At 45.3% G+C, this 24,797-nt stretch overlaps 1 protein-coding gene across 1 annotated transcript in view; it reads right to left on the minus strand.

Moving 5' to 3' along the window:
- The window catches only part of SMG1 (SMG1 nonsense mediated mRNA decay associated PI3K related kinase), a 2,768,248-nt gene that overhangs the window by 1,133,317 nt on the left and 1,610,134 nt on the right, over positions 1 to 24,797 (minus strand). The window contains exon 45 of the mRNA XM_069647131.1: positions 10,558 to 10,776. Within this exon, the coding sequence (XP_069503232.1) occupies positions 10,558 to 10,776 (219 nt within the window). The remainder of the gene's footprint in view (positions 1 to 10,557; positions 10,777 to 24,797) is intronic.

Below are 24,797 nucleotides of genomic sequence, written 5' to 3' on the forward strand. Positions count from 1 at the left end.
CCACCGCAAAATAATCTGGAAGTCGTTGAAGCCGTTGAACTTACTGCCCGATAGAACCAGGTTTTGCTGCAGCCAACTGCGGGGGTTCCGCCTTCCTGGACGCCACCCGAGTGTGGGCCGTGGGGTGGGTCCTCCGCCACAGTGTTTGCCGTGGTGTCTGCCCAGGTCCATGCCCAGCCTCGTGGCGACTGTGGCTTGGGGGACGGGGCTTCTGCACCGGTTGGGGGGGACCCGGCGGCAGCCCCTGCTGCGGCAGACTCCAGCGTGGACGGCGGCTCAGGAGCGAGCGTGGGCGGCGCTGAGCCGGGAGGGAGGAGCGGAGCCTATTGGAGCTGACCTTTCGCTGGGCCGGTGCAGGCTGGCGGGGATGGACTGCTCGGTGGAAGCGGGGCCAGGGGGAGCCCTCTCTCCGCTGTCTACTGGGCCACCTCGCCACCGGGCTGGGGCCCCGAGCAAGAAAACCCTTGGAAATAAACAAGGCGCTTCTGTACCTACGAAACAAGGATCCACAATTCCAGCTAGAAGACTGGTAAACCTCCCATCTAGGAAACTACATCGTAAAGCCCAGCAGGGGCACCAAACTGTGGAAAAACCTGCAGACCAATTGTTCATCTTACCATGCACCCGGGTGAGGAAAAAGATAAACCCTTGACCCCTAAAATTTCAAGTGATGTCATAACAAAAGCCTCTGATCCCCCGAAGAGGGTTTACAGAAAGATCAAAAGACACCACCCGCTGCTGTCGGCAGACCTGAAAAATATCTTCTTGGAGCAGAAATTGACGAGCAACGAATCAACGGGTCTATCAGCCCATGACCTTTCGGATGCCAAGCTTTTGGAGGGCGCAACCAGTGCCTTGGAAGAGGTTGACCTACACCTCCCCCAGGCTCAACCTATAGTAGGCCTGGAACTCACCCCACCTACAGCCCCGGCTGAAACAGTACACGACCCACCAGTCTCTGTTCGGGAAACCTTGAGATCAGAGAACTAAAATAAAAAGACAACTGCCACGCCAAACAATGCACCAGACAACTCGCCTCTGAACTACAGAGCACTAACACCATCAAACTCACATCGTGCCCTGGCTGGTTCTGGCTCCCAGACCCTTTCTAAGCCCCTCCCGCCAAAAAACTTGACCCCTCAAGCAAAGGAGACGGCGAAAGACTTAACTCCTGACTCACCGAAGGGCAACGAGACACCTCTGGTGCCCTTACCCAACAAGAAGAGCAGATACTCTACCTTACCACTGCGTACCTTCCCTGAGTTGGAAGGCCATGATTCAATACTAAATTCACCTCGGCGGGTGGGATAGAGGTCCTGAGGGCTACTCGGACCAGAGATCAAATTCCACCCCTAAGAAACTGGACCTGATGTCTATCATGTCCACCATTACCATCGCTTTCGCCTCCTTCACAAAATTATACGAAGGGATAAACGACACCTTGAGAGACCACACATCCCTCATTGCCATGATGCACACCAAATTAATGTTCTTGGAAGGATTTGTGACAGCCCAAGAAAAACCATCGCATCTGGCTCAAAAGATCAAGCCAGTTTTCCTGGATATGGGCTGCCAAACTACAAGTGCATACAAACCGGAGCAGCTTGTCAACAGTCTGGCCACTACAAGCCCCCTAGCGCCCTCTCAAATCGACCTCACAAAAGACACATCTGAATCCTCACCGCAAACATCCGGCGTAGCAAACCGATTAAAAGCTGTCAAATTGCAAAAAACAAAGCCCACAGGCGCGAAAAGGCATAACGCCGCCGACAGTCAATCTAGAGGCCTAACTAACGGATGTGTGGTCCTGAAACTGGCTGACTAACGGCAGCATTCTCCCCCTCATCAAACTCGGATTGTGTCAATCGAGAATAGTTGCGACAAGTCTGCTAACAAGGACTACTGGATCTTTGAGAAAAGAAACTCTAAGTTCGCCGATTCAAAGCCCAACACCATAATCCGTTTAACAGAGGACCCTACTATCCCAGACCTGGGCCCAAAAGAAGTGGATTCAACGACCATCCACGGCGACAAGTTCACCAAAAACGGTCAAGGATCACCGTTTGGTAATTGAACATCGCCTCCAACTCGGAGCAGTCTGTGCTAATAATGACTCAAGTCCTGTTTCCTCTAGACACATTAGTGAAACATCAGCGACCCTTACGGACCTGATCAATCTCTCAACACCCAACCATGGAGATAGATGAAGACAACTTGGGCCCCCTCAACCTAAACTTAGGTAAACGGGCCCTCCAAGACAACTTGAAAACAGCAGCAAGGTTGGTGGAATTCTCAGGCATATCCCACACCTTGGACTTCTTCACATTATATGAAAAAAGGAAGAGTGTTTTAAAAAAGCAGTGGCTGGAGGCTCCCAGTGCCCACCAAGACCAGTCAAAAACCACGGACACGCAAACCCGCAGGCCTAAATCCCCCGTACGAGATCCAAGGGGGCCTTTGAAGGAGCAGACAAAGCTCGCCATTCCAGCTTTGCCTCAGTGTAATAAAGATCCCTCCACTATCAAACCAGGCCATGTCAGCGCTCAGAGACACCACTCATCCAAAAGAAGCTTGAGAAGTCCTACTCCTTCTAAACGCTGGCATGGAGCCTCCCAGCATACCCACAAGGCCACCCATCAGAGAACTGACCAGCAAGGAAACAGGTCGTTCATGTTCGAATCTATATTGGACAAAAGCAAAAGCTTGATCCTGAATCGTAGTACAATAGTACAGATCTTCCACAGTATTCCAAACCTGCGTCAACTAGTGTCTGAAGACATAAAAATCGTGGAATTTGGTATAAAACATCATACCGACTGTGCCTTTCTTCATATAACATCCCAAGTGGTTCGATCAATGGTGCTTAATGAGATAGAAAACCTCAGAATCTTGGGATACGACTTAACCCTGGCTGAACAACCAAGATCTTCAGCCCCTCAAAGGGAACGCTTAAACAGATAGCCTGATCAGCCTCAAAATACTCGCAAGGAGTTTGGGAACCCCATTTTGAGAAAAAAACGAGCTGGCGACGGAAGCGCCGACCAATCTTGACCCACTGAACATGGGAAGAAAACCATCCGCCCCTCGACCAGCAATCAACATTACTGTGACTCCAGAAAACATGTTCCATGATGGTCCAACACCAGGGCGCTTGGAGGATAACTAAACAAACCCTTGGTCGAAGATTGGTCCTGGATCCAAAACGCCCTTTGCAACAGGAAAGCATAGCCACCCAGCATGTCGCAATTGCCCTCCCAGGTAGCCCAGACTAGACTACCCTGCAACTCAGATCCCATTCAACGCGCCCTGAAAAGTAAAGTGAAACCTCGGAGGCTGGCATGTTGGAACACTAGAGGTTTTCACCATCCAACGGCTGTAAGTGATGTAAATTTGGGCGATTACGACATACTCTGCTTACAAGAGACCGTCTCTCCACTTAGCATATGTGAGTGACAGCTAGGCTGTTGAATGGGTTTTTTTCTGCATAGGCCTTTGGGACTGGAACTTCAGAAGTCGCCACAGGACCTAAGAATCCAAAGAGGGAAGAAGCTGAGCCATCTGCAACGACGACACTACCGGTGGTGCCCTGCTGCAATGAACTCACCACTTTCCCAACGACAAGAGAAGATCTCCTGCTGGACGAGTCTTCTTCCTTTGAGCTGGTGGGATCAACCAGTTTGCCCCCTTCGCCTTCCAAAGACGTCTCTTGGTCGAATTGCCCGTGCCAAGCACCCTGGCGGCCGGATAGCCAAGCTTCACCACTTTGACCGCTAATAAAAGGAACGCACCTTTTAACCGACAAACTCTGCGGCTGGTTTCATCCCTGTGCAGTGCATAGACTCCAAGTTTCCTCCTAAACGAGATCCTCTCTTCCCCTGGTCGAAACAACGAACTGCAACCGCTGCCAGGAACAACTGCCACTGCCGGAGCTTCCTCTCTCTTTAAGGTACTGTGTTCTGCCTGGCATCCCTTTCCACGGATTGCTAAAGGTGACCCTTAAATCCTTTGCTTTTCAACTGGGTTGGTCCCAGACCTTCTAACTTTACTTCTTGAATCACCCCAACCTCTTTTGAACATTCTGCAAAGACTTTTAGTGCATTTTAAACTGTGTGATCTTGGGCACATTTCGCTTTGCTCCATTTAAAGTGGGCCTGGCCTATGAACTTTGGCTCCACAGTGTATACTGCCTTAACTCCCTTGCTTTGAACTTCTAACAGTGTTGGGAACTGTTTTATTTCTATGCCCTGCCTTTTTCTCTCCCTTTAACTTAACTATTGGAGTGCCATCTAGGTTATGCGCTTACATCTGTTCTAATAGTGGTGTTTTAACTCCGACTTGTCTAAAAGTTATCAAGGGAGGTGTTTATACTTTACCTAACTGTGTTTTTAACTTGCTTTTGATTTATAGTGCTAGTGTATTACCTAAAGTGTGTTTAAAATAAATAATTATATACTTTTGATACAAAGCTCTGGTCAGTGTTTGTTTGCTCTACTGTGTTTTTAGCCCTATTGTGTATACTCTATATACTGCCTTACTCTTCTTGAGAGAGGTCTGACTGCTCAGCCACAGCTACTAGGTAAATCCGGGTGGTGCAGACTGCTACCAATTGGGTTTACTGCTTACTCCTGTAGTCTTAATCTTTTTGCATTTTTCCCTAAGGGAACTGCACAGGATTCTGCCTAACACTTGGCTAACTAACCGGCCTCATTTAGATGGATACGAAGTCATCTCATCCGACCCAGCAAATGGTGAAAAGGGTGGCCCCTACTCAGGACTCTTCATAGCTGTTGGAACTGGTGTGGGTCTGTCTGTCACCAAAATTATCCACTCCCATTTTGCTTGGCAGCCATCATTGAATGGCCAACGAACTGCGAAGTCAGTAAAATCAAAAGTCCCGGAAACTTGCTAATAGCGAAATGCTATTGGAATCCGTCAGCGATTTTAGACGTCAAATTCATTGACCTGGTTACTCTAATACTTGACAACTCCGCGGCAGAAAATGGGACTGACTATTATAATTTGTGGACATCTAAATATAGCGCTCGAATGTTCAACCCAGGGTGCAAAGTTCCAAAAAGCAAACAACAGCAGTTTCAAGAGGCCAGAAATGGTCAAGATTTATGAAGGCCAGAGGTCTTTCTGCTGATTTGGATCACGTCTGTCACTACTGAGCTTTTACAACTAGTCTCCTGCATCAGTGTCAGAAGGACCATCAACAGCGATCATAACATCGTAGAGCTAACGCTTCCCCAGGTAAACACCGCCTGGCATTCTACCATGATGGTGGGTGTTGAGACAAAACGTAGGCAACAGACTGCCCCTGAAACCTGAAGACATAATCGCTCTTACAAAATCTTACTTCGAAGTGTGAAATCCAGGCAAACAAGCTTTATTGACTAGAGGCCGCTGCTCCTTCCATTCAATAGCAGCACCTCAAAGAACAGAAACATCATCGCACGACATACATTTGACCCCGTTGTCAATGAGGCGCATTAAACGGCAGACTGCAAAATCAACCAACTCTGATTTCAAAGCCAAAGCTGCAAGTTCCATCAAAGCGTATAAATCTTGGATAACAAACCACAAAAACACACTACTGCAGCAAGACGCTGAGCAAATGTTAAGAACTCTCAGCGTGAAAAAATCCCAAGAATTTTGGTCAGTGATCAAAAGTGCTGTGACGACAAACCTTGAGGTAACATCAAATAGTGTGAAGGAAAGGGCCTGGACAATCCATTTCTCCTCCCTCTTCAAAGACCCAAACTACCGCCGTGAACATGGAGAATCAAACGAATTGGGGCTTTCTTGGGATTGTGATTATGAAGCATCTGGCATAATGGATAAAATAAAAAATAAAACTCAATAGATCAAGGGCACCTGGCCCGGATGGCCTGACAAATGCCATTTTAAGAGAACACCCACATGAATGGTCGCTTTTCATCCAAGCCATTTTTTGCGACATCTCTAAAGAAAGGTTAATCCCACCTTCATGGGAGCTAGCGGTAATAGTCCCCATCTACAAGAAAGGGGACAAGTCTGACCCGAAGAACTTCAGACCGATAGCGTTGCTGGACGTGATAGGAAAAATCTTTGGAACCTTTCTCCTGGAAAAGTTTTCAGCTTGGACTGCAAACATCAATGCCATCGACCCATTGCAGACGGGATTTGTTAAAAAACTGTGGGTACCTCTGCAAACATTATGCTTCTAGGCATCCTGAAAGATCAGACTCATTCTAGCAAAGATTGGCTCTTCATGGACCTCGTCCAAGCGTTCGACAGAGTTGATCGCCAACTCCTCTGGAAAAAGTTGGCAGCCTTAGGATGCCCGGAAGAATTAATGGGCCCCTTAAAAGCGCTCCACACAGACACTAAAATTCAAGTTCGGTTGAACCAAGCAGGGCTGTTGTCATCTCAAATCCATACACATCGTGGAGTAAAGTAGGGCAGCCCCCTGGTTCCGGCCATATACAACCTTTTTACCTCGGACAGCCATCATTTTGAGCCTACATTGAGATCTTTTACACACACAATTGGTGGGGAGAAAGTGAGTCGTCTGGTTTACGCGGATGATCTCATACTAATAGATTAAACAAGAATCGGCTTACAAAGACAGCTGGACAGCCTGTTCAGATATACCGGCCTGAACCATCTTGAAATAAACCAAGCAAAGACCAAGATAATGCGATTCAAACTAGGGACCCAGAAGACAGAGACTTTCACTTGGTATGTGGACTCCAATCTGATAGAAAAAGTCGAGATATTTAAGTACCTGGGAACAATAACTAACAGCCCGGTAGAGCCCCCGTCCCTGCAAGACCTTCAAACCAAAGTTAAACAACTGGCTAGCCAAGTTAAAACCATGGACGCCAGATTTGGTCGATTTTCCCTGGCAGCTGCCATAACGTACTATAAGGGGAAGATCATTCCATCTCTAACATATGATACTGGCGGTATCCTGGGCATCCCTGTAGAGAAAACTATCACCATCATCGATCCAAGTATTAGTGGACTGGAAAAGGTTATGTCTGTCTCAGAAAATAATCATACCGAATAGTCTGAATGTGTTAGGCCTAATCAACAGAGAAATCATGAACAAACCGTCAACGCGTTTGTCCCACTGGGTTACCCATCTTAAGACAACCCTAGCAGATCTGTGTTGCTCTGAAGAAGATTTCATCACAAACCCAATGTGCGCGAAGGAAAAACTGTTCCGCGCGGTCTGGATTCGAACTTTGGAGAAGGCAAAAGCTTCTAAAATAGTTAAAGAAATGCCACATCATGCTTCGAAGCTAAACGACTTGCAGCCTTACCTCCTCAAATTTCCAGATTGCTGCTACAGGGACACGTTCATGAGAGCCCGTCTCAACCTAATTCAAACCAACAAAATCCTGACCATAAGAGGCTTGAACCTATCCTTTGGTTGTCAATTTTGTAAGATTGAGACAGAGAAAGAATCAATCAATCAATCATGCGATGATCAATTGCCCTGGTTTGATTGCAGAGCGTCAGCAGTTCTGAACACCTCTCTTCCATTCTCTGCAAACACTGGATGATGATCAACGTTGGCTTGCATTGATGAGTGGCTTTTCTACGTCATGGGTGATCGCAGTAGTCCGATTACCTCCGACTACTGCTACCCTCCTTAACAACACATAAATTAAGAAGGCCAGAAACACTAAGGCTGGAAACTGTTATAACATGATCAAAACAGGTCTCTGAAGTGGGTGTGGAGTTCGGTTTAAGTATGCAAGTCCTTTTGTAAAAATTGTTAAGCAATTAATTTCAAATAAACAAAAAAAAAGAATCACTGAGGTTATACCTTCCATTTAGAGGTTAATGTGGGGGGAAATAAAATACGATGGAATTACTCTAGAATGACAACTTTAATAGAATCCTGGCTCAGGGGATGTTAACCATTTCTTTGAGTGGTTTGAAGGATCTCCAAAAGGAACCTGGGTAAAGTGGTGCATAAACATACATTTGATAGTGCCATCCTATTTAAAAAGAGACCGTAACGGAAAGCCCAAAAAGCACTTGCTAAAGAAGATAAGACTAGTAGGGCAGGTTTGAAGGCGACCTACAAGCTTTGGTTACGTCACTACCATTACCAATTGCTTCTGGGGGAAGCCCGCAAAATGCTGGAGGTCATGGCTACCAAGAACTTGCATGACTTCTGGAAATAGTTGAAAGATAAACTTCAAACGGAGGCCCAAATAAACCCGATAACAGAAGCAAGTTGGAGGTCCCACTTCACAGAGATCTATACATCCGAGGCTGTCAATATGCAGACCTGGAATGGAGATTCGATAGAAAGGGTACAGTGGGATCTAACCTGCGATTTAGATGATTTATCCTACCTAACATCTACGAGTATAAAATAGATGGCCCTGGTGCCAGATGGGCTGCGCATGTGTGTGCTAAAAAATAGTATGGATACTTGGGTGGAAGTCCGATAGTATGTTCAAAATCATCCTTACAGAGAAAGTGTTACCAGTTACTTGGCAAACAGCTATTGTAGTTCCAATTTTGAAAAAGGGCTCCCGTTTGAGTACTTTGAACTACAGACCAATCTCCCTTCTGGATTGCTCAGCGAAGATTTTCACAAGCCTAGTTCTAAGAGACCTGCGAAAATGGGCAAACCAGAATGGTGGAATGGACATCTTCCAACAGGGTTCTGCCAGGGAGTTGGAACCAAGATGAAAGTTTTTTACTCTGGAACTTAGAAAAACTATGAACGCGGACCCCTTTTTCAATTGCCTTTGACACTGTGCCGAGAAATAGGTTATGGGCTAAATAAGATAAATGGGGTTGTCCTGCATTATTGTCAATCTTGTCTGTGCTACACACAGACACCACTTTGTGTGTCGGCTTGGAAGAGAGGGGAGCCTATCTGCACCGATCCATACAGTCAGAGGATTAAAGCAAGGCTGCTTACTGGCTCCAATTGTATTCCACCTTTTTAGTTCCGATTTGGGGGATGCTTTTTCTAACATTAAATCATTCCGCCCTAAACTGCTTGAACGAGTGAATAACTACCTACTGTACGCTGATGACTTGATTCTACTGGATCATACCCCCCATAGGGTTGCAGCGTCAGTTGAAGGCCCTGGAATTATACACTAATAAGAACATGCTAACGATAAGAGTTCCTAAATCGAAAATCTTACCCTGCATAAAGTCCCCTGGAAAAGTAGGTGAACACTTTAAATGGTCTATCGGAGAGTCAGCCCTCGAGAAAGTGGATTCTTTTGTGTACCTAGGTTTTCAAAGTTTCCCTAAGGGATCTAAAACCAGACTGCTGACTGGGAAGAAATTGAAGATTAAGGCTTTAGCCACCCAGAAACTTGTCACTTCTCGATCATACAAGTCTTAGAGTTCTATTCGAAAAAGGTGGTACCGGTAATAACCTATGGGGCAGAGATGTTATTTTTTGCTCTTAAAGGGCAATGATCCAAGTTTGAGGGTGCCTTTTGGAGGAAAGTGTTAGGCTTGCCACCTGCTGTCCCGGGCCCTGTTTTAAGGTATGAATTAGGCCTAGTTTAGTTGGAAGCACTGGTTAAATGGAAACATCTAAACCTCCTTCAAAAGATTCACCAGGCAAAAGAGGGTTCGACATGGGGGTTGCTAAAGAGCGGGTTAGAGTCAAGCTCCCTGTCCGGTCTCAGACTGGTCGATCCAGTGCCATGAAATATTAACCGGGGTTGACTCCACGTTGCAATACCTTCTAATGTACCCATTGAGGGTAAAAAAGAGGTTATGGGAGATTGACTGGATTGACACAATAGACCACGTCAGGAAGTATCATTTATTCAGGGACTTACTCTTGGATGCTAGGCCTTATAATTCCTTTCCTTACTACTTGATTAAATGTCTGGGACATCCCTTATCACAGTCAGTGTTTGTGCGCCTTCGCTTAAATTTGCTCCCCACAAATGAAATTTTAGGTGCACATGGGGGTATAACACGCAACTTAAGTGCTGCAGATTCTGTAAATTGGAGAATTCCACAGAAACTCTTCCACACCTTCTTTTACATTGCTGTAAATTAGTCACGCCCGCCCCATAAGACTTTTCTGCACCTTTTAAAGGAATTTAAGGTAATCGACCTGGGTTGGGTCTGGCAGCGTATTTTAACAGGCAAGTCTTTTAAATGGTTTTAGTCCTTAAAAAAGATAATTATGTAGTGACTCCAGTTTGTAATGTGTAAACTTGTTTTCTTTTCAGGAGAAGTATTTTAGCATGGTCGTTTGCTTTTTGTTTACTGTAAAAAGTTTTTCATGAATTTTAATGTAATTCGGTTTTTTTGAGAGATTGTGTGCATTTGTGAAAAGTTCCTTGTGAAGTATAACAATAAAATAAAAAAATAAAAAACAAATTAAAATAAGTTGGAAAACGAGGTGTGTGAGCGTATACATAGAGAAGGTGGATTTTGTTACAGCCATGTACTAAATAGGTTTGATGAGTCATGCAAGTACTTTGCATTGTAAATCTGAAAATATTCCCTCAGATATTCATATGAGAAGAACTTCTAAACACATGGAGAACAAAAATTGGATACCTTAATCTCAGCAACTCTGGAGGAAAAGAGGCTCCGTGTGATGTCTCTTTCCATCTCTCTCTTGCTCTGTTTATTTTCTGCCTGTTGCCCACCTCCACCATACACAGCACCAGCAAATCCTGCTTCCCCTCCTGCTGTCCAATCCACCAGGGGATCATACACAAAAGCCTCCAGTAGAGTAAGCAGTGTTTCTCTTCCACGTCTCATAATGTGAAGAACCTATGTTAAAATAGTTCAATTAAAAAAGTAAAACATTGAAATTAGTTTGTGCAAATAAAAATATTTGCACAAGAAAATGCAATGTATAAGACACATTTTAAATTAAGAGGAGTTATGACAGCTGCAATACGCATGGTTAAGCATGAAATATGAAGTTACATTTCAAAGCTTGCAGTACATATTTTATAAACTGCACAGAGGGAAAGTTTTAAACTGTGGCTCGGAGGCAGCAATACAGAACATTATTACTTTTGTCAGTGCAGCAAGGCATAAAATAAGCAGTGTTGCACAGCAAATTGCTATGCAATTCTGTAGGTTTTCTAATTAAATGGACACTTGTGTAGCAAAGCTAGCTATTTAAGTTAACCTGTTCAATGAAAGCACCGCTTCCCCTCTTTTCTTTGATCACTGCAAGCGCGAAAGGGGTAAGGGAGCGAGAGAGCAGCAGTATTCATGTCCTCCAATCCAAGTGCCAATGTTTTGTGTGGGAGTGCTAGGCAAGTTTTTATTTTCTTCAAATAATTATAAATCAGACATATCGGGATGATACATTTATTTAGCTAACTATATCTTGTCTGGCAAAGACCAGTGTGTTAGCTTTATTTTTTTTAAAGACAGTCGTGCAATTCCATTACTTAAAAGTTAAGTTGTAACATAATGCATAATTACAGTATTGATACTGTAAAAACACTGAATTGACTCCATGGTTACCTTAAAGTTTAGATTACTGTAGCTAAATATAGTGTCATCTCTGTAATTTCACAGGAAAAACAAATCATATTGATGAGTGAACATTCTTTAAAATGTAGATGATCACACTGCCAAATGGTTTTGATGGAAAATCTATTTCTGTGACCCGTTGGTTGCATCCATCTGAGAAGCTAGTGCTCAACCGTGAGCTGATCCCATGCTCCTTGACATTCTCTCTCATCACCCTGTTTTATACCAGCTACCCTGAAAGTGATATGGCCGCAAACTACAAAATTGCACCTGGTTTGCCCAGTTCTCTGCCTACTTCACCATCTTATTTTCTTCCCTCTTACATAACAAATGCACAAAGCTAACTAGATGTGTGTGCAAAGTGGTGATACATAGTTACATACAGTTTGTACATCTACAAATCTACTGCAATTCGCCTCCAGAGCTCACTTTACTATGACTAGAATTGCATTGCATATTAGCACCTGTAGGAGAGAAATGGGTGACCTGTTTACAGATCCTTCTTATATCTATTTATTTGTGTCCACTCATGCAGCCAACTCCACATTTTACAGACACTCATCCAGAGCTTGCAAAATCTACTTGCCACTCACATAATCAAGGCAAGTACCATTTAGATGGGATGTTTGAAACTTTTACTGAGCATTTACTTTGTTTGCAGTAAATGTCAAATGCAAGTTCCGCTGTGCATGGCTGGTCTCTGTAGCTCTGTAGCAGCAGTGTGCCGATCAAAATTGGTTTGTAACGGGCACTCTTTTACAGAAAGTGGATTTACATTTTGTGTCATCTGTTGCCATGGGTTGGTTGGGTGCATTTGTCTTAGGTCGAGTAAGTAAACTAAGTTACTCGAGTTGCAGGTCTAATGGAAGTTTAAAGAATTTGCAAGACCAGACTCCTCTCTGTCTTACTTCAGCGGTACATACAAATGCTGTATTGTTGCTCTTTTTAGGTCTTGGGTACAAATAACTTGTGGTTGCATTACAAATATTAGTAAAACATTGCTAATCAAATTAGTTAGTTTGCTAATCAAGAACATTTTAATTAGCAAACTCTGCTAATCAATCGTTGAAAACTAATTAATGCCTTGGTGCAGGTTTACCAGCTTACCCTGGTCCTCCCCTCCATTTCCCACCAGACTATATTTCATGCAAAATGTGCATCTTTAGGTCCTCAAGTTCTTCAGGGCTGAGGTTGTGCAATGTACCCATTATTCCCTATGGGTATCTTTGCATAAAGCTTTTAATCAACTTCATGCAACATAGCATGTTTGTACACTGAGGATGTGCCTATCAACTACTACATTACTATCTAATCTCTAGTGTGAGGTCCAGCAGCTAAAGCATATTACTGTGTAAGACAGAGTGATAGGAATTTAGCCATAATAAAGGGATGACTGTGACAGCCCAGAATCTCCATTTGAAAAGTCTGCCTGGTAAGAAGCTTAAGAAACCTGAATATGACAAGCAACTGATTGGGTGAAAAGGGAGGGGATCCCTTGGTGCCAGGTCCACTACCATATGCCAAACAAAGATGCCTGGAAGATCAGTCAAGACAACACCCCCACTACCAACATTTGCAGCTTGTCCACCAATGATTCCATGACTGTTCCCCTAACAAAACCTCTTTTAACTTAATCTATAATATCAGACAGGTATAAAAGGAGACATGCTCCATGCCAAAGGGAGGCAGCCTGAAAAGTAGCAAGTTTGGGAGACAGTAAGAAGGAGAGTGGAGAAGTGCGAAGAAGGAAGCAAGAAGAGGGAAAAGAAGGAGGAGGGAATATGAGTAATCGAGGACGAAAGTGGGGAGATTACAAAGAAAATGTTGGTGCTTGAGAAAGGAAAGACCAGGAGAAGAAACTTTGTGAGGTAAAAGTTAGCAATTCAGGAGAGATGGAGGGGGATGAGAAGGAAAAGGGATATCAGAGAAGGTTGCAGAAGAGAGGTGGGCAGAGAGGAGGAGAAGAAAATCATAGGCAAGAAGAGGACAGAGACAAAGAGCAGAGAGAATGACTTCCCAGGACAAGAGGACCAAACTATAGAGAGGGTGATTAGACCCAGTGGGACTTGAGCTGAAGTGCTGGAAAAGGACACTCTGGGGAGAGTAAAGGCTTGTCAACCTCGGTACGGAGATTGATAAGGTCATTATTTAAAGAATCCATAAGAGGGAGCAGTTATAGGCTATATGGGATCCATATCCTGGATTCTGCTTTAACTAATATAATCGCCCAGAGAGTCGAAAGTAGAAGTCAAATCTACCAATTCAGAGTCAAGAAGGTGAACAGACCACAACTTCGGGAGGGGGCAATAATGAAAATGATGAAAATCAAACCAGGGAGGAATGGGAACAGAAGACAGTCAAAGGCAAACTCAGAGATCACTGCCCAGGTGAGGAAGGGAAGGGGGCAGGTGGCAACATGCCAGGAGCAGTACTGGATGCCATACAGCTTGAGACCTCAGAGTGACAATGGTTTATTGGACAGTCTCACCCTGACCAAGAACTATGGTGGTGAAACATTGGGATTTAGCACTTCAGGTGAGCCTTGCTATAGAGTTTGTGGACATTTCCCTCACATGTTTTCATTATTGCAGAACTTTCAAGAAATATGAACTCTTGTTTCTCTACTACAATCTTCCCTGTGTTTCAACCAATACCGTCTTGTTGCAAATGTACTTTGTTGCAGGTGTATACAAGTCTTTTGCTTTAAAATAATTTTGATTACATTTTGTAAAGCTTCATCACACTCACCCTACAAATAACAATGGCATTTCCTCCGTGCGCACCCCCTTTCCCTCAGAGTCTCAGGCTCATTTATTGTACAATTGTTCTAAATCCCTACCCTGTTGACACATAGTTCTAGTCAAGGTATTCTTGTCAGGTCATGGTTCTTCCAGCTCGTCTTGTCTATAATGCAATCTTATTTCACATAATAAAGTCCTCCCATTTCCCTCAGATCCTATGATACTTGTCTGAGCAGCCCCCGTTCCTATACATTATTTCTTCCATTGCCCGACAGTGGCCCATTCCTCCCTCCATTTGGCCACCTTCAGTATCTCGTTGACACCCCCGCCCATTTAGACTCCAGATCTCTTTTGGCTAACAAAAATGCTATATTAACCAGTCTCCTGTTGCCTATTGAATCTGCATTGTCCCCCAGAACATGGAGGAGGGGCAGTCATATTGCATTTCCCACCACCCTGGTCAGTGTCCGAACTCTTTCCCAGTATGCTCAGATTCACCTGTAGCCCCCATAACAGGTGGAAGAGAGTTACCACTTCTCCCCTGCATTTCAGACAAATATCGTCCGCTGTTCTACCAATCTTGTGTAATTCCACCCTCTAATAGTCCACCCTTTCTAGGAAAATTCCACTAACCTTAGTCTCGCGGACATGTTGGTTTCCCCAACTGCCATCTACACTTCCACCCGCTCTTCCTCTTCTAGCAAACCCAGGTCCTGTTGCCACTTTTTTTTAGTTTAGTCAGCATTGGGGCGTAAGGGGGGTAAACTTAGTCAGAGTCCTAAACACAACCCTTGGACGGGAAGACTCTCAAATAATCCCTCGAGTGTTGTTAATTCTAGTGAATATAGCTCCTGGAACCCTGGTTGGATTATATACAATATTCTGGGGAGTGTGACCATTATAAATAAATTGAGTCTCCCTACTATTGACAGTGGTAGGCCCGCCCAATCGTCAGCATTCTTCTCTAGTCTTAAGAACCAGGTCCAGGTTATTCTGTAGGAACCCCTTTTCCTCATTATACACCTTAATCCCCAGTCCTTTATGGGTCATTGGTGAACTGTAGTATACAAGTCCCTTGTGCTTTGTTGATCCCTCAATCTGTTGACACCTCTCACCAAAAAGTATTGAATGCTACCCTCCAATTGGAGTTTGGAACCCATACCCGACACACATTTTCAACAATTGTGGAGGGTTTGTTAATATTACCTTGTGGAAAAGTAGAAATCTTAAGGCAATGTATAACGTGCAGACAAACTGCTGAAACCCACAACTCTTCCAAGACACTCCTGGAGGCGAAGCACTGCCCTGTATTTTCCAGAATCAGCTTTACAACTACTCAGAGGAGGCAAAGACGGTTCATTCTTCATTGGTGTAACAGGACCAGCCTCAATCGTTTTCACTCCGAAGCCCTGACTAAGAAGAGTGTAAAAAAACGGATGGACTCACAAATGCACACACACAGCAGAATGAGTCAGGAGGCTTGCATAAGTCTAAATAATCTGTACCACCGTTTTTCTGCAAATGTACTTTGAGTAGTGGCTACTTACATGCTTACTAATGCTGGAGTTCAGACTCACACCTACATGACCAGAGTTGCACTTCCACCTGAATGCCCTGCAGCATACCTCTGTTAGAATTGTCTCCTAACAGTGTTTAAAACCAGAACTTCAGCATCCTCCTGGGTCACCAGATCATCACGTATGAATAGTGCCATACCCTTATTAGTCATGCAACCAGCTGGGACAGTACAGTTGATCCAAACACTAATGGCCAGGAGAGAATGAACAGGTCTACCTGAAGATTTGGAACTGTCTTTAACAGGCATGGCCTTAAATATTGAATGTACTTATTTTAAAGAGATTTAAACTATATCTGTTTGTCAACCTTCAGTACGTTCAAAGTGATAACTCTGTTAGCCTGTATCTTGCAGGCCTCCAGAGAGCTTGGCCATGACCAACTAACCACTGCTACAAATATCTGGAAAGAAGGGTGCGATGGAGCCGTGCCTAGTGTGACTGAGTGGTCTCATCTAAACAAGCAAAGACCAGATTTAAATTATTTGCCTTTTCTGCTCAGATAACAGTTATATAATAGTAAATCATTTCCCCTTGCATTCAGGTTCTTCTTTTCTCATGATCTTGACTGTTAAGATAGTATTTCAGTTTTGGGATTTCTGTTTGTCCCTTTTATGGACTGTTAAGGCAGTTTGTGTACCGCCCTTTGCTGCTGATGTTACAACCACTAATCCTAGGGTGAAGGCCAACACATCTGACAAAGGAAAGCCACATGTCTTAGTGTAGTTAGTGTGGACAGACCGACACAGTTTAACTTTAAGGTAGATGTAGTGGGTCGACACAGAGGTATAATAAGTCAATGCACCACTCTACAAAACACACTAGTTTGATATACTGAAAAGTATATCCTTTAATAAAGTAACACATAAAACTATCATGGGTATTAATATGGCATTAAGCCCAATTCCAAAGGCTGGAAAGGTGGTTAAGGGCCCGGCAGCCCAAGTTATCAGCCAGAGCGAAGCAAGGGCGGATAACAGGGGCTTTGGGCCGTTAACCCCCATGGCGGCCGTTGTAAGCAGAGCTGAAGGTGCTGCCGCAGCCAAAATAAGGTAAATTGGAGTAGGGGGTGCGGGGTTAAATGGGGGCAGTGGGTGGGGAAGAGATGAAGAAAAAAAATGATAGGGGAGGGAGGGTGGGGGACAAGATGCCAGCCGTCGGGCACAATGGAACGTGGGATTTCACTGGTGGTTCAAATATGCGTTCCTAGACACTGGATTGGCTGGCACCCCCACCAGGGAGCCAATACACAGTATCAAAAGGATAGCATCATATTATTAAAAAAAACAGTAAAGGCTATACAAGGACTCTCCTAAATACAGTGTCTATATGTCAGTCCTTTACATTGAGTAAGTTCCCACAGAAAAAAAAACAGGGGGCGGGGAGGGGTCCAAGAGAACCAGGGAACCATTAAATTTAACAAGTAGGTTAAGTCCCCTAATGTTATACACCATACAATAACAGTGTCCTATAGATGAATCCCAACCGTTGTATAAGTGGAAAGCACCCAACACAGATACAAAATGGGAAAAGAAGGTAAATTATTTTTACCAACAGGAAAAATGTTTTAGATCCACAAGACCTAAAATAATACTCCATATTTATTTGAACTCTGTAGGGCATTTTAAAAGTATGAATGCACAGGTACATATGATATATTATAGGCAGAGAGAGAATGGAACAATTGTAATTTCTAGCCAAAGCTTCCAAGAACTAGCGAAACACAGCAAAAAAAAAAGATTTATACATTTCAAGGGGAAAGAAAAATAATAGTTTGACCTACTAGAAATAGTCACAATGTTACACTTACATTCCCATGGAAGAAATACATAAGACGACTTAAAAAAATCAATTACAAACGACAGGTAAGCACAAAACAATATCAACCTTGGTCATGGAAGACATACAGGATTCAGGAAAAAAGGTCAGAGGCAGGAAAGTACCCCAGAGTCAGCTTTAGGAGAGTTCCAGATAAGTTTGCAGTTCCATTTGAATGAAAGGGAGAAAGTTAAAGGCCCATCCACTTTAGCAAATGCAGCAGGTACACACAAACAGACCCTAATAATACTCCCACCTTTCAATCATTTGAACAGGTAGGTTTTTAGGGTTTTTTCGAAATTGAAGATGAGTTTTTAATGCCCGAATCTCCGAGGCTGTTTCACAGTTTGGGCCCGTAGACTACAAATCTTTAGTTGCCCCTACACCCCTACAAAAGACTGGAAGATGGTGGAACTATTGGCACAGGTGCAGATTCTTCAAAAGGCAACCCAAGAGAAGGCCGAAGGAGACCGTTAAAAAAAGTGTTCTGGAGGTCGTAAAATGGACCCAGAAAGCCAGAGGAAGCAGCAGAACAGGAGGACCCACAATACAACTATAGAAAATCAGGTAAAGCCTCCCCTCCAAGGAATTTCAACCACGGACAAGGGGAACAACTGGGTGAGAGTATCACAAATAATCATCCAAAGGACCCACAGGCAGGAGAGGCTGAGGGTCTGATGACCAACCATACTGGTTGGTCAGGATGACTGCCACGCAGCCTTAGCCACCCCTACAGGAAGTGAGATGGATAGTCCAGGGACATTATTACCCCTTAACTAGTTAAGATCAATACAGCGGCTGGAATTGTGGGCTCACAAAAGCTCATGTAGTCAGGCAGCCATTTTTAGCCTACCTCATGGTAACCTAGACAAGGGAAATCCATGAAACACAAAATGGCAAAAAGATTATGTAGTAAAATTACCTGCACCTTTGGTGAATCCAAAACTTAAGTAGAGCTGCCACCAACCTAATCAATCACACTAGGTGGGAAATGAGGAGCTGAGAGGCACCAATGGTATTGGGCTCTTTAGGGGTAACCCAATACCATAACCTTATAAAGGGTAAAAAGGGACGCTATGGCAGCAGGACCCAAGGAGAAGTCCCCCATGCCATCAAGAAACAGCCACGGAACAAGAAAAAAAAGGGGAGAAATGAAAAAAGTTGAGGAGCCCCAAAAAGTGGCAGTAGAATCCCCAATAAAGGAATTCTGGCTTGACAGGTGCCCCTTGACCTTTTGCTTTTTCCCTTAATTTGATTTAATCTCCAACCTATTTTTGTGGTCAGACAGACTACTTAAGACCCCCCGCCACCCCTGTCACTGCAACCATCTTGCTCAGAGTATATGGTCCTAAGTAGTCAATTTACTCCTGGGTAGGGGTGCTTTATGATGCCCACAATTTGACCGTAGGATGATTGTATCACCCTACATTAATTTTAGGGGTAGGATGGTGGCATCCATTTAATTTTGGCATCAAGGGTTGCATGCTGGCTTAACCCAAAAAGCAAATATATAAGGGGGCAAGGGACCCTTCTTTTTTGTGTAGGGGGGCCTGACCCTGGAGGGTTAGTGGGGACTAACAGAACAGTATGGTGTCACTTGTATTCTATACCATTTGTGTTATAAAGGCTCCTGTCTATTTTTAACTGTTCATTTAGTCAACAATTAAACTTTGTGTTATGATACAACTACCTTTCCGTGATCTCTGGGCTAGCACATGCAAATCTAGCCTTACTGTAGTATCGGTGCACTTCCTGTGAGTCTATGAAAGTGTAGCCGTTGACTCTACATACTGTTCTGATATTACCCCAAAAAGCTACATTGTGCTACCAATGCAATTTAAATGCATTTTTTTAAGTCTTGCTCTCGCCCATTTTGGTTTAGAGCTTAAATTTTTCAGGGAAACCATGAGGCAGACCCAAAATCTTAATTGTGCACACAGAATCTTAGTGATCCCAAGCATAATTGTACTTTGAATTGTCAAGACAAGTTCCTGGCCCTCGGCTCGTATGGAGTGAAAATTCTTTTTATAAAAAGAAAAAAGGAAATAAATGCCCTATTTAGAAAGACTGCTCTGAGACCACATTCGAATGTTCTTTCTAAATCAAACTGTCATGCCCCTGACACATAAGTGTGCGCAGGGGATGACCAGCGTGGGCAGACAGGGAAGTCACAGGAGCAAGGTAAGTGCGTTTTCTGTGTTGTGCGTGCATGCGCACAAGCGGGCGTACATGCGTATGGGAGAGGATGGGCGGATGTGTTGGGTTTGGAAGGGAGCGGTGAAAGAGGTGATTTTCAGGAAATCTAGAGGGTGGGGACGGGATTGCCTTCGGGCAGGGGGTGTGGGAGATTGAAATGTCATATTTCAGCATTTTAAAGTCCACACAAAAACAGCTGCAAAAATGGTGTCTTTTTTGTATTCGGCCTTCAAAACGTGGAAATATCACATAGAAACCCTTGGCCTGACCATTTCCCAATCTGTGGGTGAATGATACTTTTAAGAGCCAACCAGATTGGCTTGCCCCAAAGTTTAAAAAAAAAATGTTTTCTTTATTATAAGTTTTGATCCAGTACAAGAAAAAAAACATCCATTAGCAGATCTGGTAACCTATCTTCAACACATTTCCCCTCCTCCCCCCTTTCCCAACTTAACTTCCCCAACTGTCTCCAACGTTCGAACCCCTCCCCCCCCCCCCCCCAACCCCCCTGTTGGTACTAATTCCTCCCTTCTTATACCACCTCCTTGTCTCTTCAGGTGAATAAACAGTAAAACCTCAACCAGTGGTTTCTGGCCAGCACACATGTATGCATTGCAGAGTAATTAAGTGGACTTACTAAGCACTACCCTCGTTCATTCACCCCAGGCACTAACTCCTCTTATGTCAGACGTTTGTGGTATCCCGTGACCGGTTCGTTTCAGAGAACAAATATTTATCCATGAATCCACCCTACTCCGCTTCCTTGGAGGATGCCCGTCCATGGAGACCTGCAGTTCTTCTTTCCATTATACATATATTCAAGCCCACATTGGTCCATTCCCCCTTGCTCGGCAGGTGTGCACTCTTCCATTTCATAGTTCTACAAGCTCTTGCGGCCAAAAGCAAAGACGCAGGCAATTTCTGCAATCTGTCATATTCGCCCCCTCCCCCTTGAAACCAAACAAGACCAGCATGTGCAATTTGATATGGGTGACCCCATCTACCTCCTTGGTCCAACCTAGGACTTCATCCCAAAATACCTGCACCCTTGGGCATCCCCACCACATATGCGTGTAATCGGCCCTCTCTCCACACTCTCGCCAGCACGAGGGGTCAGCGTTTTGAAATATTTTGGTCTGATAGGGTTATATTGCCACCTATGTAAGAGCTTGATGGCATGCATTTTATACTGACTGGAGATTGATGTCTGCGACATCCCCTGCATATTCTACCCCAGAGAACAGGATCCGTATCCACCCCCATGTCTCGCTCACACCTCCTTCTAACCTTCTCGGCTGACCAAGACCTGGATTCCACGAAAGCCCCATACACTGTCGAGATCAGTCCCTTCATGTCTGGTCCTGTATCTAGGAGCTTTTCAATAGTGGTAAGGTCTCTCTGAATCTGTTCCCCTCCTATCACCTCCAGCGAATATCCCTTTAATTGGAGATATGAAAAGACAATTTCCCTACGCTAATAGACTCCTCCAGATCACATATTGATGAAGCTACCCTCCTTACAGATTTGGCTGATCCTTTCCAATCCCACCTCAAACATCTCCGAAATCATTCAGGGTTGGGGATCGCGCCCCTTACTCCAGGGACCCAGATGTGGGCGAGGGCCATGTCCTTACTCGTTTCATTTCTGCACATTGTCTCCAGATATCCCATATGGTCCCCACTATAGGATAGTCGCTGATTCTGCGGGTAAGCTCATTTCTTGATATCCACAGCCACTCCCCCACTGTGGCCAGGTGTAACTGATGATTGTCCACAGCGACCCATTGGAGGTCTTTGTGGGCCCGCAGGTGGGGTATAAAGACCCAAAGCTGGACAGCTTTGTAATATAGCTTAATGTCTGGGAGTCCTACTCCTCCTTTATCCTTAGGAAGGACCAATACATCACTAGCTATCCTGGCCTTTTTCCCCAGCCAACGAAACCTTAATAGAGCCTTTTATCGGCGGAAAAAGGAGTCGGGGACCCTGATGGCGAGCATCTGGAACACAAAGGATCCTGGGGAGAAAGACCATTTTAAGAGCATTCAGGCGGCCAATCCATGTCGTTAGTTTGCTCCACTTCTCTAAGTCAGTCCTAAGTCTATTCTTCCCAAAGACTATTTTGTGGGTACGCCCGTGGGGTGGGATCTGGGTGAATGGAGTGTGTGACGAATACGCATTCTGTGTTATGGGTGTCTAGTATTTGGTGTTTGACACAATGACTGAGACAGCCCTGCCCGAAACTGGTATGAATGCAGTGTGTGTAGTGCTGAATGGCGTGGTACTTGTCCAAATCCACATTCTGTGTTGTGGGTGTCTGGATGGAGAAGAACGGCCTGAATGTACTGTGCGCCTGATTGGCTGACTGCAGAGTCGATTCCCAGACGAAGAACTCTACAACACAAGGTACATTTGGGTTGCAGAACTATAGAAGATGAGACTTTAATGGAGAACAACAGTTACAGGTAAGTAACTTGTTCCTTCTCCAGCATGGGGTCTGGCATGGATTCACATGCTCATGAATAAAGAATACATAGCAGTACACACATGCACAACCACGGGAGGTGGCAAAGGCTCAACATTAAGCATTACATCAAACTCAACATTAAGCAATTCTTACCTCCTCACCAGGCTCACCTTAGGCGAACAGATTGCGCAGCACTGCTTGGCCGACCCTGGACTCCTCCCTGGAATCCCGATCGACGCAGTAGAATTTCGTGAAGGTGTGCATCGACCTCCACGTAGCAGCCCTGCAGATGTCCAGCAAGGGCACACCAGATAGGAACGCCGTGGTAGCTGCGATCGCTCTGGTGGAATGGGCTCTCGGACGGCCAGGCAGCGGTTGGTTTGCCAACCGATGACAGTACATGATACAGCCGGAGAGCCATCTGGAAATGGAGGCCTTCGAGAGAGCATTCCCCTGATTGACAGGTCCAAAGTTCACAAAAAGTTGTGACGTCTTCCGAAAACACTTTGTGCGGTCCACGTAAAACTTCAGCGCTCTAGCTACATCCAGCGAGTGCAAAGTCCTTTCGGCCGGCGACGAAGGCGACGGGAAGAAAACAGGCAACACCAAGGGTTTGTTGAGGTGGAAGTCCGACGGTACCTTGGGCATGAAGGAGGGGTGCGTCTTGAGCACTACCCTCGTGTCGTGAAAAGTCAAGTACGGGGGCTTGCAGGAAAGGGCCTGGATCTCTCCCACTCTTCGTGCGGAGGTGATGGCCACAAGAAACGCTGTTTTCCACGACAAGAACTTCAACGGAGCCGAGTGCAGAGGCTCGAACGGAGGTCCCATGAGCTTGGTCAGCACCACGTTGAGCTCCCACGCCGGGGCCGGAGCCTTCACCGGCAGGAACGATCTGAACAGTCCCTTCATGAATTCTTTCACCAGACGATGAGACCACAAAGACGTCCGCCCCGTGGTTCTGGTGTATCGGGAGATCGCAGCAAGATGAATATTGATGGACGCGTGCGCCAGTCCAGCCTTGGCCAGCGTCAGAAGGTACAACAGTACCTGGGGAGCCGTAATCCGTAGAGGGTTAATCTTCTGTGCGTGGCACCAGACAGAGAACCTCTTCCATTTGTGTCCATAGCATTTAAGAGTTGAGGACGCCCTGGCCTTTGCAAGAACCTCTCTGCAGTCGGCCGGTATGTCGTATCCTCCAAACTCTAACGCTGCAGGAGCCAGGCCTGCAAGCTCAGCGACTTCGGGTCGTGATGGAGGATGGCGCCTCTTTCCCTGGAGAGAAGATCCGCGTCCACTGGCAGCTTGATTGACGGGGACGCTGACAAGTCCAGAAGGTCCGGGAACCATATCTGCCTAAGCGTTGGCTCGTGGTTGATGGCGCCAAGGGGGGGATGTGCCCTGCCTGGCGCCCGTAGAGCCCGACCGTTCGGCGCTCCCGGTGCCAGCGGACTCGTGGTGCTTGGCCTTCTGTTGGACCCCCGTTGCCGGGGCGCCCTCAAAGGTCTTAGAAGACCGCTCGGACTTCTTCTTCTTCTCGCCTGACGGGCTCTTCCCTTCCAGCCAGTTGGCGAGACGTTGATGGCGGTCCTTCATGGTCCGCTCCGACATATTGCCGCAAAACGCACAGTCCTCCTCCACATGCGTCTTGTCCTCATGTAGGCAGTAAAGACAAAGGGAGTGTTCGTCCTCCTTAAAGACATTCTGAAGCTGGCATCCAGGGCAGACCCTGAACAGCTTTCCGGGCGTCAAGCTTCCCTTCTCCTGGGCCATGTCCGAGATGGGCCTGAGAAACTTCTGGAGTCCTCCAAAAGCGTGGCTTGACGAAATCTTCACCCTTGAGGGGCGTAGACGAATCCGACACAGGTCCCCGTTGATCGGATGAAGAAACGGTGGAGCTTGAGGCTCTTTTGACTGAAAAAAGAGAATTTTTTTGAGAAAAAACGTGAAAAATAGCACTAACGCTCGAGAGCAATAGCACGAGGATCCCAACACTTGAATGTGCGGTAAAAATCTGAAGATGGCTGCCAGAGGCGGGGCTTAGGTAGAGGGCAGTCATTGGCTGTGGTCAGTATGACGCAGAGATCAGTGATTGGTTACTACTACGAAAGACAGATCAGAAACGAAACTGATACTGATTTTTTCTTTACCGAGGATTCCCAGCCTGACGACGGGGAATATTCATGAGCATGTGAATCCATGCCAGACCCCATGCTGGAGAAAGTGCATTATCGTGATTGTGTATATAACCGTGAACCTCATTTATATAAAGACTGTTTTAACTAATACAATGTGTAGACATTCCTTTGTGGGCGCTTGGGGACTACACTGTACTTAAGAACCAACCCGCACCACCTCTTGAGAGCTGAAGACTTTGGTTGCTCGACTACGCTACCGCATAGAGAATCTTGGCTGGGATACTCTGTGCTTCTCCTCTACCATATAGAGAGCAGGAGTACAGATACCCTCCTCCGGTCCTTTACAGTGTGAACCTCTCCATCCCTACTCACAT

Source organism: Ambystoma mexicanum, chromosome 2q (assembly GCF_040938575.1).
Source record: "Ambystoma mexicanum isolate Mex_15411 chromosome 2q, UKY_AmexF1_1, whole genome shotgun sequence".
NCBI classification, from domain to species: Eukaryota; Metazoa; Chordata; class Amphibia; order Caudata; family Ambystomatidae; genus Ambystoma; species Ambystoma mexicanum.